This window comes from Triturus cristatus, chromosome 3_2, assembly GCF_964204655.1.
Source record: "Triturus cristatus chromosome 3_2, aTriCri1.1, whole genome shotgun sequence".
NCBI lineage: Eukaryota > Metazoa > Chordata > Amphibia > Caudata > Salamandridae > Triturus > Triturus cristatus.
Window position 1 is genome coordinate 491,732,057 of NC_140584.1, and position 14,132 is coordinate 491,746,188.

The 14,132-nt window shown below is 49.5% G+C and overlaps 1 protein-coding gene across 1 annotated transcript in view; it reads right to left on the minus strand.

The window, feature by feature from the left end:
- Positions 1 to 14,132, minus strand: part of TMEM41B (transmembrane protein 41B) — a 170,541-nt gene that overhangs the window by 75,477 nt on the left and 80,932 nt on the right. Inside the window, exon 3 of the mRNA XM_085648157.1 lies at positions 1,160 to 1,288. Within this exon, the coding sequence (XP_085504283.1) occupies positions 1,160 to 1,288 (129 nt within the window). The remainder of the gene's footprint in view (positions 1 to 1,159; positions 1,289 to 14,132) is intronic.

A 14,132-nucleotide genomic window follows, 5' to 3' on the forward strand; every position in this document is an offset into this window, starting at 1 on the left:
GAACCAATTGATACATAGCAGCGAGAATCACAATTTGGAAGGGCGCACTAAACAAGCCCCTTCCAAATTGAGATTCAGAGAGCATTTCAAACCCATTTTGTGATTTGATAAGTAGTTACTCAATTGCAAAATATGTTTATTACATTTTATAAAGCCATTCGGCGGTTATAAACCCTGTGACTTAGCAAATCACAGGTTTTGCGACCACTAAATGGTTCTGTCCATCTGGCCTTTAGAGAAGTCAATCACATACTGGAGTGAAGAGCCTGCTTGGACAGTGTGCCATTATTTGTATGGCAACAGGGTTAGGTACTCACTCTGTATTATGTGTTTTGTATAGCAAACAACTCACCCCGGATGCTATCCTGCGATGAAGCAGGTCCTGTATGGGCTAGGGGAAGAGTCAGGTCTTCAGTTTCTTGCAGTATTAAAGAACTGAAGAGGAGGCTCTGATGTGCAGGGGCCGTCGATACAGACTTTAGGAGTGGGGTAGGAGAAGGCATCACTGCTGGATCTGGTTTTGCAAACATGTGGAGTGTGTGCAAGTAGGAGTCCGGTTGAGCAGAGGCGTTTGGTAGATTTGTGGAAGTTTATGCAGTTGTTGAGGTACGTAGGTCCATTGAGGTGTAAGGCTTTGTATGTGTGTGAGACAAGTTTGAAGATTGCTCAGATTGTTGTTTGGGTGTCAGTGGACCTTTTTCAGATTCGGGGAGATGCGAGTGCAGGGCTGAAGGTGGAGGGTGAACCTAGCTGCTGAGTTTTAAATGCTCTTCTGGTCAGATGAGCGTTGATTCCAGCATAGAGTGTGTTGCTGTAGTCCAGCTTGCTGGTAATGAGAGCTTGGATGACAGTTCTGCAAGTGTTAATGGGGAGCCATTTGAAGATCTTTTTGAGCACCTTGAGTGTTTGGAAGCAGAAATTGAGAATGCATTCACTTGGACAGTCATGGTGAATTGCTGGTGATTCTGTGGGTGCAGATGATGCTGGTGAGTGGGGTCATGTAGCCATTGAACAGAGTGAAGCTGTTGGACTAAAAAGATTTGAAATCAGGTTTTCCTTTTGCTGAAAAGCAAAAATATATTACTAGAAGCATGGAATCATTGAAACATTATTTCTTCATCGAACAACAAATATTGTTCACGTCCACAAAAAAGGATACAAGACATATGTCGTAAAATAAGCTACCATCACTTCCACATAATGTGTGTCCTTATATTTGGAAAGGACTTTTCCTAAGGCTTTGGCATCATCCATGTCTCTTGGAACCTTTATAGTCGCCTTTTCGTCACTGAAAAATAACATGGCAAACAGTTAAATGAAAAATATAGTTCTATACTCTTGCATGAAGCCCAATACATAGCTTTCAAACACAAAAGTGAAGCTAGACATTGATTGAAAAAAAAAAAGAAAAAAAAAAGAAGTGAGTACATGAGGAGATTGTGAAGTATCTCAGAAATTCTTCATTTTCCATACCTAGTTAATAATTCGATTCCAATTACTTAGAAACCCATATAACCCATGATAATGTTATGCAGCAGAAATTCAGAAAAGAAAAGGTAAGCCCTATTAAACAATACCAAGGTTTTTTTTTCTTCCATCAAGTGTCCTCAAGCTACCTTGGATGGCTGGCATGTGTACTTTAATACAGCACAAGCTAAATCAAGACTGTGCAACCTTTAAAAAGTTCTAAATGCAGAAATTAGAACGGTTGATTAAAAGCTCAGTATAGTGGATTGGTCACATTTTTTTAATGTAAAATTCTTTATGGATTGGTTTAACAGAAAAAACCAATTTACAATTTAAAACAGGACTGATTCGTACAATAAAATTGGCAATGATCAGTATTAACAAGCATCGAAAATGCAATAGGTCTCACCTTTGATCAAGTTAAAGACATTTCCTTTGCTAGTGGTATTGTATAGCAAAGCAAATGGCATTAACTTAATGAAAGACGAGACCTATTGCATTTTTAATGCTTGTTTTTGGTGTGCCCGGGCCAATTTTGATCCCAATCCAACCCTGTCATGGCAACCAGTGCTGAGACGTGTACTCCTCGGAAGGCAGGAGGTCGTTGGGGGCTTGAGGTGTCACAGCTAAACGGGGGCTCTCGTTCCCAAGCTCAACATCCAGCTGTTCGGAGGCAGCAGGGAGTGCTGTCAGGGTGGGAGTCTGCCCCCGTGGAAAATGAAAGTCCTATTGTCCTTTCAGGAGGTCCAGCTGTCCGGTCAGTGCCCCAGAGGTTCCTGCTTGCTCTCGGTCACATGCTGCTGCCACTGTTCCCGCTACCATCGCTTGATCTGCTCTTACGAAGTATTCACGCTCTCTGGTGCAGAATCAGCAAATGGTCACTGTCACAGCTTTAGCAGATACACAGGCAGAACAGTTGCTTCAGGTTCTGGTGCAAGGCTTTTCGGGGCCAAAATAAAATTACAGATTGGCATTTGGGAAGTTGCCATCACACGCTGTTTGTGGGCCTGTGTTGAAATCTGGCACCCTCTTGTGGCGACGCCGGGGGTTAGCTGCCTACAATGGTCTAAATATAGCAGCAGCCTTAGTCCCTTGAGATGTATGTGGTCCATCACATCAACTCCAACGTCCTGGAAACACCAGAAAAAATCCCACAAGTACAAGCTGGATGTGAACAGATTCCAATAACTGGGCTTAGGGGTTCAGTATTTGCTTATATTGGAAAGATAAACAGTGGTCCAGTTGCAATCTGGTGTAATGTTTCCTTCAAATTCTGGGCAGTCAGCCAATAAGCGGCATGGTCACTTTTCTGCCACTGATAGAGGATAACCGATTGGCCCCAGGCTGCACACGGATTCCAATTCCAAGGCTCGACATCCTAAAAGAAACTCCTTATAGGGCGATCCTATTGCCTTTAGGATAAAGAGAAAAAGGACATGGGAACAAACATGGCCTCCCCATGGTATGTGGGAAGGTTTGAGTGCATCAGCAATCCTCAATTTGAAATGTAAATACAGGGACTAGTCTTATTGGAGAGAGGCAAACCTCCAGTGGAGAAACAGAAACCCAGGCATGTGTTCCATACACAAATGCGGATGAAATGGGGGTATGTTAAGTGCCCACACACTCACATGGGTGGGAAAAAAAGGTTCAATTAAGGATCATCACATTGAATTTTACACAAGCTTGAAAATGAAACACTAAGGTTTGTACCCCGGCTGTCACCAACACTGCAGTCACACACAGTCTCTCAGAGAGATTAGGCACCGTGGATGAAAAGGGGAGCAAGTTATCTGTTCCTTGACCAGAGTCTGTCTCTACCTGGTACCTGGATGGTCACTCCGATTCATAGGCCACTATAGGCAGGTGAACTTTCAAGGGAAAAGGGAAAGCGGTGCATGGTGGGACAACCGAGAAAGGGAGCTCCTGACTTTGAACATTACACTTGGCATTATCTCGGTCAGTGCTGGAATTGGAAGAAACTTACCCTGGAAACCCAAACAACTGGAGGTCAAGCAGTGCTTAATTGGAGTTGGTGTTTCCAGTGCTCAGCCCCGTCACTTAATTGTCAATACCAGGGCTTGCACCAGTCTGCCACATGCTGGTACTGATAAAAAGGACTATTGGTTGCCGCCCAAGCCATTCTTATAGCTTTGGGGACCAAGAGTAGGCTGACTTGTCACACTTGTAAGAGCGTGATGATTAGTAATTGTGTTGGTACTGGCATTGGCAGGAGCAATGTGTGGTGCAAGCTGCAGACACCTACGGACGAGGGCCCTCCTCGTTATTTTCTTCATCAGTGTGTGGTGCATTGTGCAGCACACATAGAATGAGGAATACGCCTATAAGGCTTCTTTTTGTGCAACAACGTATCTCTTCCTGTACAAAAACAATCCTGCTCACAATGCAGGCACCCTTGCACTACGGTACAAGGGTGCCTGTGTAGGTGCTGAACAGCACACAGTGCGCCAGTGCTGAAGGAGAGTAGATGTGCACCATCCTTAGTAGACATGGCATATTTCTATTCTCTCCAGGGCAGTAACTTCACTTGCTTATCAACGCTGCATGAAATAATAGTAAATGTGTCCCCAAATGTGTACAAGTTTGGATAGGATGTTTTTCCGACACCATATAACCCTCATTGTCTTATGTTACATTTCCCGTACATTGATTTACACACTTGTATAATTTATTCTGTCTCTGTGAGTGATTTAAAGCGCTCATACACCCTACACTGGTATGAGTAGTGCTATTAAAAAAATGAGTATGTGCCATATAAATCATTATTTGTATAAATACTCCTACACATGGATAAATCGTGCTTTCTTACAGTGCGTGCACATCTCTCACATAGGGGGGTTGAACAAAGTTAAACACCTGTTTCTCTACAGTACTTATGCAGTGATTTCCTGCCGCGGGGGTAATCCAGTCTATCTCTGGAGCCGCCTCGCAGCCCGCCTCGGTTCATACATCTGCGACTTCCGGTCTCAGTTGAGCTGTCACTTCCCACTCAATCGGTCACTTGTCCCTAGACGTGTGGGCGGTTTCCACTCTGGCTGTGTCTTGCCTGCCAACAAAGTTTCTCTCTCTTCATTACTCATTCGAGCTGCCTCGGTCCCTGTCTGGCTCTTTACCGCGGAGACCTCCTCACCCAACCTGGGTGCACCTCTCACCTCTTCCTGTCTCCTCTCAGGTTATCCATTGGATCCTGTGATTACAGTCACTCCCATTCCATACCTCAGGTGTGCCGTCTCGCTCCCGTATCCGCCGGTCTCGTTCAGAGGTCCGCACCCACCTTGAGCATACCTTTCACCTCTGTTACCCATGGCTTTCTCCTCCCCAGGATCTGTATTACTCTGAGAAATCAACCACGCGGGTACTGCCTTCCATCTCTCCACTGGCCTCACCTGCGAGATCTTCCCCCATTTAATGTTTTGTACAGCGCGAACTCGACACGGTGGCATTGGAGCGCCTGCGCAGAGTACATTACACAAGCTCGCTCATATTTTAGGCACAGGCGTGTAAGTGATTAGCCCAGGATCACAAGATGTTAAACCGACGCATGGACTCGAACCAAGTTCCTCAGTTTTAACACGGGTATGAGAGGCAACATATGATAAGTCAGAAGAATGAGATACAAAACACATGAGAATTAGGTAGAGAATGAGTCCACGATGTTGCTTGTATTTTCTAACGTGATCTTTATTCAAGATGATGCTAAAGTTCAGTACAGCCAACGCGTTTCGCCCAAGCATGGGCTTCTTCAGGGCAAAGTACTATAATAGTCTTGTAGCCAATGGTAGATCCAATAAAGTTCACTCAGTAAGTAACTTGGATGAACAAAAGTTCTTGGAGAACCTCCCAAGAAGAATAGTAAAACATATCAAGGTGAATGAAGAGAAATATACGTAATTGTTCTCCTACGATTTTGTTCTCAGTAACAGATTAAATACTTGGGTATGGTGATCCGTGTTCGGATAGTGTGCCGGTTCTCCCTTATTCGAGAACCTGTGTGTAGGCGGCACACGTGAACCTACAGAAATATACATTAAAAAATCTCTCTGGGCTTGCCTCCTCCCAGGTGAGGGTGTGGAAGAAGGAATTTCACCGGTCTTCGAGTCGCGGTGATGACTGTCACGGAAGATCTCAGCTAACCTGGCTCTTCCGCTGCAGCTGCTGTTTTTGGGGTGTCTGAGTGTCTCCTGCGAGTATCGCTTCTCCTGGGCTCGACCCGGGAAGTAGGACGGATAGGGATCCAGGGGGCTCTTACCCCGTCCTCGTGTGCCAGTGAGTTCTTTGGAACTCTAGTAGTCTGTGCCCAGCACTTCCGTGCACATCCTGGGATTCTGGGCAAATCACTTAATCTCCCCGTGCCTGAATTTCGTGTAATGTAAATACGGTGCTCATGTAAAGCGCTCCAATACCTTCGGGTCGAGTTCGCGCTATATAAATATGCAAAAAAAAAAAACCATTAGAGAGCAACCGCCTACCATAGGGTGCGCCTTTTTCGCCCGTCTCTGCCACTGAGGTTGCCTTTTCCTTGACTAGGGCGGAGCTTGGATCCCACTCACCCACCCTAGCCTGCCTCTCATAGCTGAGCGCACCTCCCACCACACCAAGGCTGTCACCAAGAGCCTCGGTGGGGGGATGGCGCGCGCACTGCCGCCTGCGCGGTCACTGGACACTCCCTATTCTCCACCACAGGACACTTACCTAGTGCTCAACCGAGTTTGTACGTAACACTGAATATGACATTATTTGATACTAAGTTAAACCCCCACTGGATGATTCGAAACTCTTTTATTAACTGCAGGAAACTTTGCCAGCTGATAAAGTGTCCGCCTGGAAGTCGCCTCCCGAAAGTTCGTGCACAGGGAATGAATGATCTCGCTTTTGTATTTATCCTGCCACCAGAGGGGAGACTCTGGAGGACCACCGCCACCAGACTCTAGGGAGACTCTGTTGAGGACACGGGTCAGTGAGAGGACAGCGAGCTCATGAGAACCACTGCCAGAACGGCGGGTCCCCTGGGATAGGGTGACAGGCAGACCGTAGCACCGCCCGGAGACCAGTGTCAGCTGGGGAGACCCCAGAAGTAGCCACTCCAAGCTCTCTTTGAAGATGGTGCCCATAGAGGACCAGTGTCAGTAGAGGGACCCCCAGGTGCATGGGAACCACGTCCGGTACGTAGCCTCCAATGAGAAGGGCCCGTGCAAGGCATGGGAGTACCTAGATCCTGTGCAAGGGCGTGATGCCCCTCAGACCCACTGCCAATAGAGGGAGCCACTGGGTGGATAGCGCTCCAAAGAAGCGTCTCCTGAAGTGCAGTGCCATCTGAGGTAAAGCCTCAAGGAGGTGTGCCTGCAGCAGGGAGTCCGCCCAGAAGACCAGTGCCAAGACGTCGTATACCCTGCGGGCTTGTGCAAAACCAGGAGCCACAGGAGGGCCGGTGTCAGAGGCACACCTTGAGACCCGGTGCCAGTAAAGGCTGCCTCAAGGGAGCTGTAGCAGAAAAAGAACTCCCTGGCGGCCAGTGGCGGGGCTCTTCTCTCCCTATTGCACTGGGCAGCAGCAGTCGCTCCTTTGAGGACTTGTACCAGGAGAGGGTCTGCCTGATGATGCCCCCGGTGCCCGACCAGAGGAGCCTCATAAGGACCCGAGACTGACGAATGCCCTCTCAAGAGCCGAGATGGTGTGGGACGAGAGGCTTGCGGCCCTCTTCCGGAAGAATCTCCAATCCACTCTGACCTACTGGAGCGTCATCTTCAGCTTCGGCCTCTGCATCGCCTTCCTGGGCCCCAACCTGCTGGACCTGCGGTGCCAGACCCAGAGCTCCCTGCAGAACTTCACCTGGGTCTTCTTCGCGCAGCAGTCTTGCCTCCTGCTCGGAACGGCCACCGCAGGACTCTTCAAGAAGACGTAAGGCGCTTTCCATCTCACCCGCTGGCTCAACTGTCTGTGATTTTACGCACCACTTTCACCTTCTCCAGTCACTTTCATTTTTACGCACCTTTTCTTCTCCCTTCTCCGACTTGTAAGCTCCAAACCCCCCCACCCCCAAGGCACTTACGTAATTATGCACATCCCCTTCCTCTATGAACCTCTTCCATTTTCCGCACCTCTTCCTCCCCCACGGGCTATTTCTGACTTTACTCAGGACTTCCACCTTCTTCAGTCGCTTCCGTCTTTGCGCACCTTTCCCAGCTTTGCACAGCACTTTCACCTTCTCCTGTCACTTCCCTCTTCTGCATCTCTTCTCCACGAAGAACTTCCATCTTTCCACCCCCTCCATCTCCACGCACCAGTTCCACCTGCTCAAGTCACTTGCAGCTTCACGCACCTCTTCCACCTCCACCAAGATGCGTTACACGACGTGCTTTGCAGCAGACACATTAACCTCTATGCCAAAACTGTGACTAGACGCAAGGCATATTTCTCCAGCAGGTGCATAGCTACCAGGCAGGGTTAATTTACTATTATTATTATTATCCCCTGAATTTTGCAGCTAAAGCAAAGATCTCTGCAGCAGGTGCTTAACCCCACACCACATTTTAAAATGCAGCCTCTTTGTGGCCAATTAAATAAGCCAGAAGAAACGCGTTACTTACCTGTAACAGCAGTTATCCAGTATTGGTGTCTTTCATAGATTCACATGCCTGAATCATTCCCCGTCGTCGAGACAGGAGCCTCCGGTACATAAAAAAGTAATGTCCTATAGACATACATAGAGAAAAATAGGCCTAAGGGCCTCCCCTTAGCAGCCTATCCTAGTCCTTATGTAAAAAGGACCAAACTCTTAGAGTCAGCCAATCAGCTATCACCTCCCTCTAGAACCTTCCTGGCAGGAGCCTCAGTCCCTCAGATTTTCGTACGCACCAAGCTAGGTAGGCGTAATATAGTTAGAGAGACACGCGAGTCCTTCCGGGGGAGGCGGGAGGGTTGCATGTGAATCTATGAAAGACACCAATACTGGATAACTGCTGTTACAGGTAAGTAACGCGTTTCTTATCCAGTATTAGGGGTGTCTTTCATAGATTCACATGCCTGAATCAGAGTAGTCAGCAATACATTAAGCACATTTCTGATGTAACATGCCATAAAGATATTTGAGATAATACACTATTATCATAACAGTTTGAAACATTGGCATACATCAAAACAGTAAATCAGTAAAGAATGTGCATACCAGGATGGCGGGATGTTGGAAGGCTCACCTCACTGGAATAGATAGCGAAGCACCGCCTGGCCCACTGCCGCATCCTTCGTAAGTTCGGCATCAAGGCAGTAGTGTCTGGAGAAGGTGTGCGGTGACTTCCACGTCGCCGCTCTACAGATGTCCAAAATCGGCACTCCAGCGAACAGCGCTGCTGATGTGGACAGCGCTCTGGTGGAGTGTGCTTCCACCCTGTCTCTCAAAGGCCGTCCGGCCCCTTCATGGCAGAATGCTATTGCTGAAGAGATCCACCTTGAAATGCTCTGTTTTGTTAGAGGCATACCCAACCTTGGCCTGCTGTAGGCCACGAACAGCTGCGATGACTTTCTGAAGGTTTTTGTCTTGTCTATATAAAACGTAAGACACCGTTTGAGATCCAGAGAGTGGAGCGTCCTTTCTGCTGCCGTGGTAGGGTTTGCGAAGAAGGAACGCAGGACCACCGGCTCGTTGAGGTGAAAGTCTGAAGGCACTTTCGGTATGAACTTGGGATTTGTCCTCAGCACCACCCTGTCCTGTTTGAACTGCATGAAGGGCTCCTGAATGGAGAGAGCTTGCAACTCGCTGACTCTCCTGGCAGATGTTAGAGCGAGCAACAGAGCCGTTTTCCATGAGATGTACTTGATGGAAGCTCGGTGAATGGGCTCAAAGGGGTGCTTCATGAGTTGGTTAAGGACCAAGTTGAGGTGCCATGTCGGTGGGACCCGTCGAGGTCTTGGAAAGGACCTATATAGACCCTTAAGGAACTGTTTGATAAGTCTACTGGACCAGAGAGACGGGCCTTTGGAAGTCATGGTAAAACGCGAAATTGCCGCCAGATGCACCTTTATGGATGCATGCGCTAATCCGGACTGTGCCAAGAGCAGGAGATATGGCAACATCTGTTCAGGCGTGATATGAAGTGGTCTCAGGCCCTTCTCCGAGCACCATACGCAGAAGCGTTTCCATTTGAGAGAGTAGGTTTTGTTGGTACTGTCCGCCCTTGCCTTTGCTAGCACGTCCCTGCATTCCTGCGGGATGTTCAAATGACAGAACTCTCTGTGCTCAGGAGCCAGGCCGATAACCTGAGCGATTGCAGGTTCGGGAATTGCACCTGCCCATTGGACATTGTCAGCAGGTTGGGGTGCTGTGGTAGACGAATCGGTGTCCTGATGGAGAGGCAATGAAGGTCCGAGAACCAGTGCTGCCTCGGCAAGTACGGGGCAATCAGGATCAGGGTACAGGGCTCCGCCTTCATCTTCCTGAGGACCCTAGGAATCATCGGGAACGGTGGAAAAACGTACGCAAATACGCTGAACCAGCCTATGGAAAAGGCATTCCCGAGCGACTCTGGTTGGGGATGCCAGCTTGCGTAGCTTGGGCATTTGGCGTTCTCCCTGGTGGCGAACAGGTCGATTCCTGGGACTCCCCATTCTGAGAATACGCGTGTTAGTGCACTCTCGTCGAGCTCCCATTCGTGGGAGAGGGATTTCTGCCTGCTTAGGGCGTCCGCAATGGTGTTGTCCTTTCCCGGGACATAGTCCGCCCTGAGGGTGATCCCATGGAGAACAAGCCAGTTCCAGATCTTTTGCGACTCGCGCGATAGAGTGAGCGAACGCGTTCCTCCCTGTTTGTTGAGATAGTGCATCGTCGTGGTGTTGTCCGTTCTGACGAGCACCTGGGAGTTCTGGATGCGTGGGAAAAAGGCTTGCAGCACTAGGTACACAGCCCTCAACTCCAGCAGATTGATATGGAGGCGTTGCTCCTGATCTGACCATTTGCCACTTACTCTGAGGTCCTGAAGGACAGCTCCCCAGCCCGCTAGAGATGCATCGGTGGTGATCACAAGTGGCGCTGCTGGAAGCAGGAACGGCAGTCCCCTCGACAGGTTTCTGTAATCCTTCCACCATTCGAGGCTCTTGGATATTCGCGGTGTTATTCTCACAATGTCCTCGAACGAACCTGTACTCTGAGTCCACTGGTTCGTGAGAGCTTCCTGCAATGGACGCATCCGAAGCCTGCAGTGAGGGATGAGTAGTATACAAGAAGACATCATTCCCAGGAGTGATTTGAAGGTGCGAACTCTTAGGGATTTCCTTGATGCCACCGCCGTGGCCAGCGATATGATCTTGTTGTTTCTTTCGTCTGAAGGAAATGCTCTCGCGCATTCCGTATTCAAGGTCGCCCCGAGGAAGGTGATGCTTCTTGTTGGGGACATATGTGATTTCTGAAGATTGAGAGTCAATCCTAGATGTTTGAAAAGATTGGTACAGGCGTTGGAGGATTTGGTTGCGCCTACAGCCGTGGGCGCCTTGACCAGCCAGTCGTCGAGGTAGGGGAAAACTTGGTGACCCATTTGACGTAGGAAAGCTGCCACAGGAGAAAGGCACTTGGTGAAAATCCGCGGAGCGGATTTGAGGCCAAACGGTAGGACCTTGAATTGGTAGTGCTGTCCTGCCACCTCGAAACGTAGAAACTTCCTGTGCCCCCTGAGTATCGGGATGTGATAGTAGGCCTCCTGAAGATCCAAGGATGTCATGAAATCTCCTTCCTCTAGAATGCCTAGGATTTCTTGGAGCGTCACCATCCTGAACGACTGACTCTTCAGGAAAGAGTTGAGTGCCCTGAGATCTAGAATGGGCCTCCACTTCTTTTCTTTCTTGCGTATCAGAAAGAAACGGGAGTAGAATCCTTTCTCCCTCTGAGCCGATGGAACACGCTCGATCGCTCCTTTCCTCAACATCTCCGGAGCAGCAGCCGTAGATGCTTGTGTGGGAACCTGCGGGGAGGGATTGCAGGCGGGATGGTGGTAAATTCTAGGGAATGGCCGAATCTGAGGAGTTGGACCACCCAACGATCTGAGGTGATGATGCGCCAATTTTCCAGGAAATGGGTCAATTTTCCTCCAATTTGTGAAGAGGGAGATGGTAGCTGGACTGGCTGGAGTAACTGGTCACTGGCGTCCGCCGGTGCCCCTCTTTTGGTTCTTACCCCTGAAGTTAGATCTTCCATAAGACGACTGCCGACCTTGTTGCTGCTTCTGCTGGTACTGGGTCTTATTCTGGAAAGAATACGAGGACCTATTCTGGAAGGATCCTCTGTAGGAGGACTGGCCTCTAGATTTGTTGCCCCGAAAGGACTGATTCCTTGCCTGCAAGGTTCCAAGCGCTCTAGCCGTGTCAGTGTCCTTCTTAATAGCTTGGAGCGCCTCGTCAATTTTATCTCCAAATAGATGTTGTCCGTCGAAGGGCATATCCAGCACCTTCGTCTGCACTTCCTGCCTGAACGATGTTGCCTTCAGCCATCCCTGGCGGCGCAGGACCGCAGCCCCAGCCAGTTGACGAAAGCCTGTCATGGCCACGTCTATGGCGCAATCGATGATCTCGGCCGCAGAGGTCTGGCCTTCAGAAAGTAGTGTCTTTACCTCTTCCTGAACTGTGCTCGGAAGTTCTGCTAAATATGGGGCTATATCCTCCCAAAGTTGGCGGTTATAACGCCCTAAGAGGGCTATGGAATTGGCCACCTTGATGGTCATTGCCGAAGTGGTCGAAAACCTTTTGCCAATTGTGTCCAATTTTCTGCCCTCCTTGTCCGGTGGTGCTGACAGAGGAGAGGAGGGATTACGAGAATTTTTCTGGGCCGCTTGGGTCACGACCGAATCCGGTTTCGGGTGGCCAGTCAGGCAAGCTGGTGCCGTGGACGGAGCCTTATACTTCTTATCCAGGCGTGGAACAACCGCAGGAACGGAAGCCGGCGTCAGCATTAGCTTCTTTCCCTGGTCCCAGAGAAAGTCGATGATCGGGATCGATTTTGTCGTCTTCTTCGTCTGCTCCTTAAAGTCATGCAGGAAGCACTCAGTCTCCGTCGACTCCATGACCATATGGAACCGCGTCGCGGCCCGCTCAATTACCTTATGAAAACCACCAATATCCACTGGCGGTGAATCAGCTTGGCGCGGTTGTGGGGAAGGTGGTGAGGATGCCACATACTCCTCCTCCTCATCCTGGTCCGACTGGTCTCCCTGGACCTCTCCTTCTTCCATCTCCTCAGCCTCCTCATCCGATGACTCTATCACCTGAGGAGGCGGTTTCTCGTGGCAGACCTGCGTAACCGGCCGTGATTGCCTTGGGGCGGTCGTTGGTGGGTTTGTAGTTGGCACTGGGACCCCTGCGTCCAGCGCCGGCGATTCCGGGAAACGTTGCTTGTAGTCCCGGATAAGGAATTTGAGGTCCTGAACTATTGACAGAGGAAGGCAAACCATCGGAGTGACCTCCGTGCGAACCTGTTCCTGGACGGGGCGCTCCTGCGCACTCATATCTTCCTGCTCCTCGTCCGTGCTTTGACATTTGACATACAGTTCAGAAGGGGAAGTAGCCTGTTCAAAGAGCTCCTCTTCAGACTCTTCACTCTGAAGAATCTTCATAGGCAAATTTGTTTGCACCTTGCTTGGAGAGGTCGTTTCCGGTGTAATCTGTGGTTTGGCCAGTTTGCCAGAAGCAGATCCTTGTACAGAAACCCCTGCTGTCTTCTGTCCCATGGACGACGACGACGGGGTCGTCGACGGTATGGCTGTCAGCAACGGTGTCCCCGTCGACGCCTTCGTCGTCGCCGACGCCGACGCACTCGTCGTCGACATCCTCGTCGTCGACATCCTCGTCGTCGACATCCTCGTCGACGGTGGGCTCCTCATCGACGAGGTCGTCGTCGACGGGACAATCTTAGTCGTCGACGATGACTTAGACGTCGACGACGGTTTTAACAGTATAATAGACGAGATAGGAGTACTTGCTGACGATGATGAAGGGGTAGTCGTCGTCGACGACGAGAAGACAGACGACGCTGTCGATGTGGACACGGTCGTCGTCGGTGTGGAGACATGTCCTGATGGCCTTTTCTGCGCCGAGGAAGGTGTCGCAAATTTTGTGGCCGACAGGGTAGGCTTCTTGAAAGTGAGAGAGTCCTTGTCAGACACTGAAGATTTTGAAGATCTTGCCTCTGAAGACTTCTTGTGTGTCTTCATAGGAGGAGCGTCTGAGGGGCCAGGAGATGTCACTCTCGGCCTCTTCAGGGAGACTTCAGAGGTTCCGGAAAAGCTCGCCTCTGAGGACACCACACTCTCTCTGTCCTTGAGCCTGTCCAGCCAGATAAGCAGGCGGCCCTCCCTGTCTCTCAAGGTCTTATGAGGGAAAGACCTACATATTTTACAGTCCTTGGGGACGTGGTCCGGATAAAGGCAATACAAGCATAAGTCATGCTTGTCGTCCACATGAAGCCTCTTCTTCCCACATGAAGAGCAAGCCCTGAAAAGGGCTTTCTTCTGGGATTCAGACATGCCAGAAGTTGTAGATGAAATAAACACTCACTGCAGCAATAAGAGGCCTGAAGTAGTCAGCGTTGAAATCCTTGAAGAAGAAAGTCACCAAAAAAGTGAACAATCTGGCTTGAAGAAATCCTGAGGAGAACTCAGGTTGGAGAC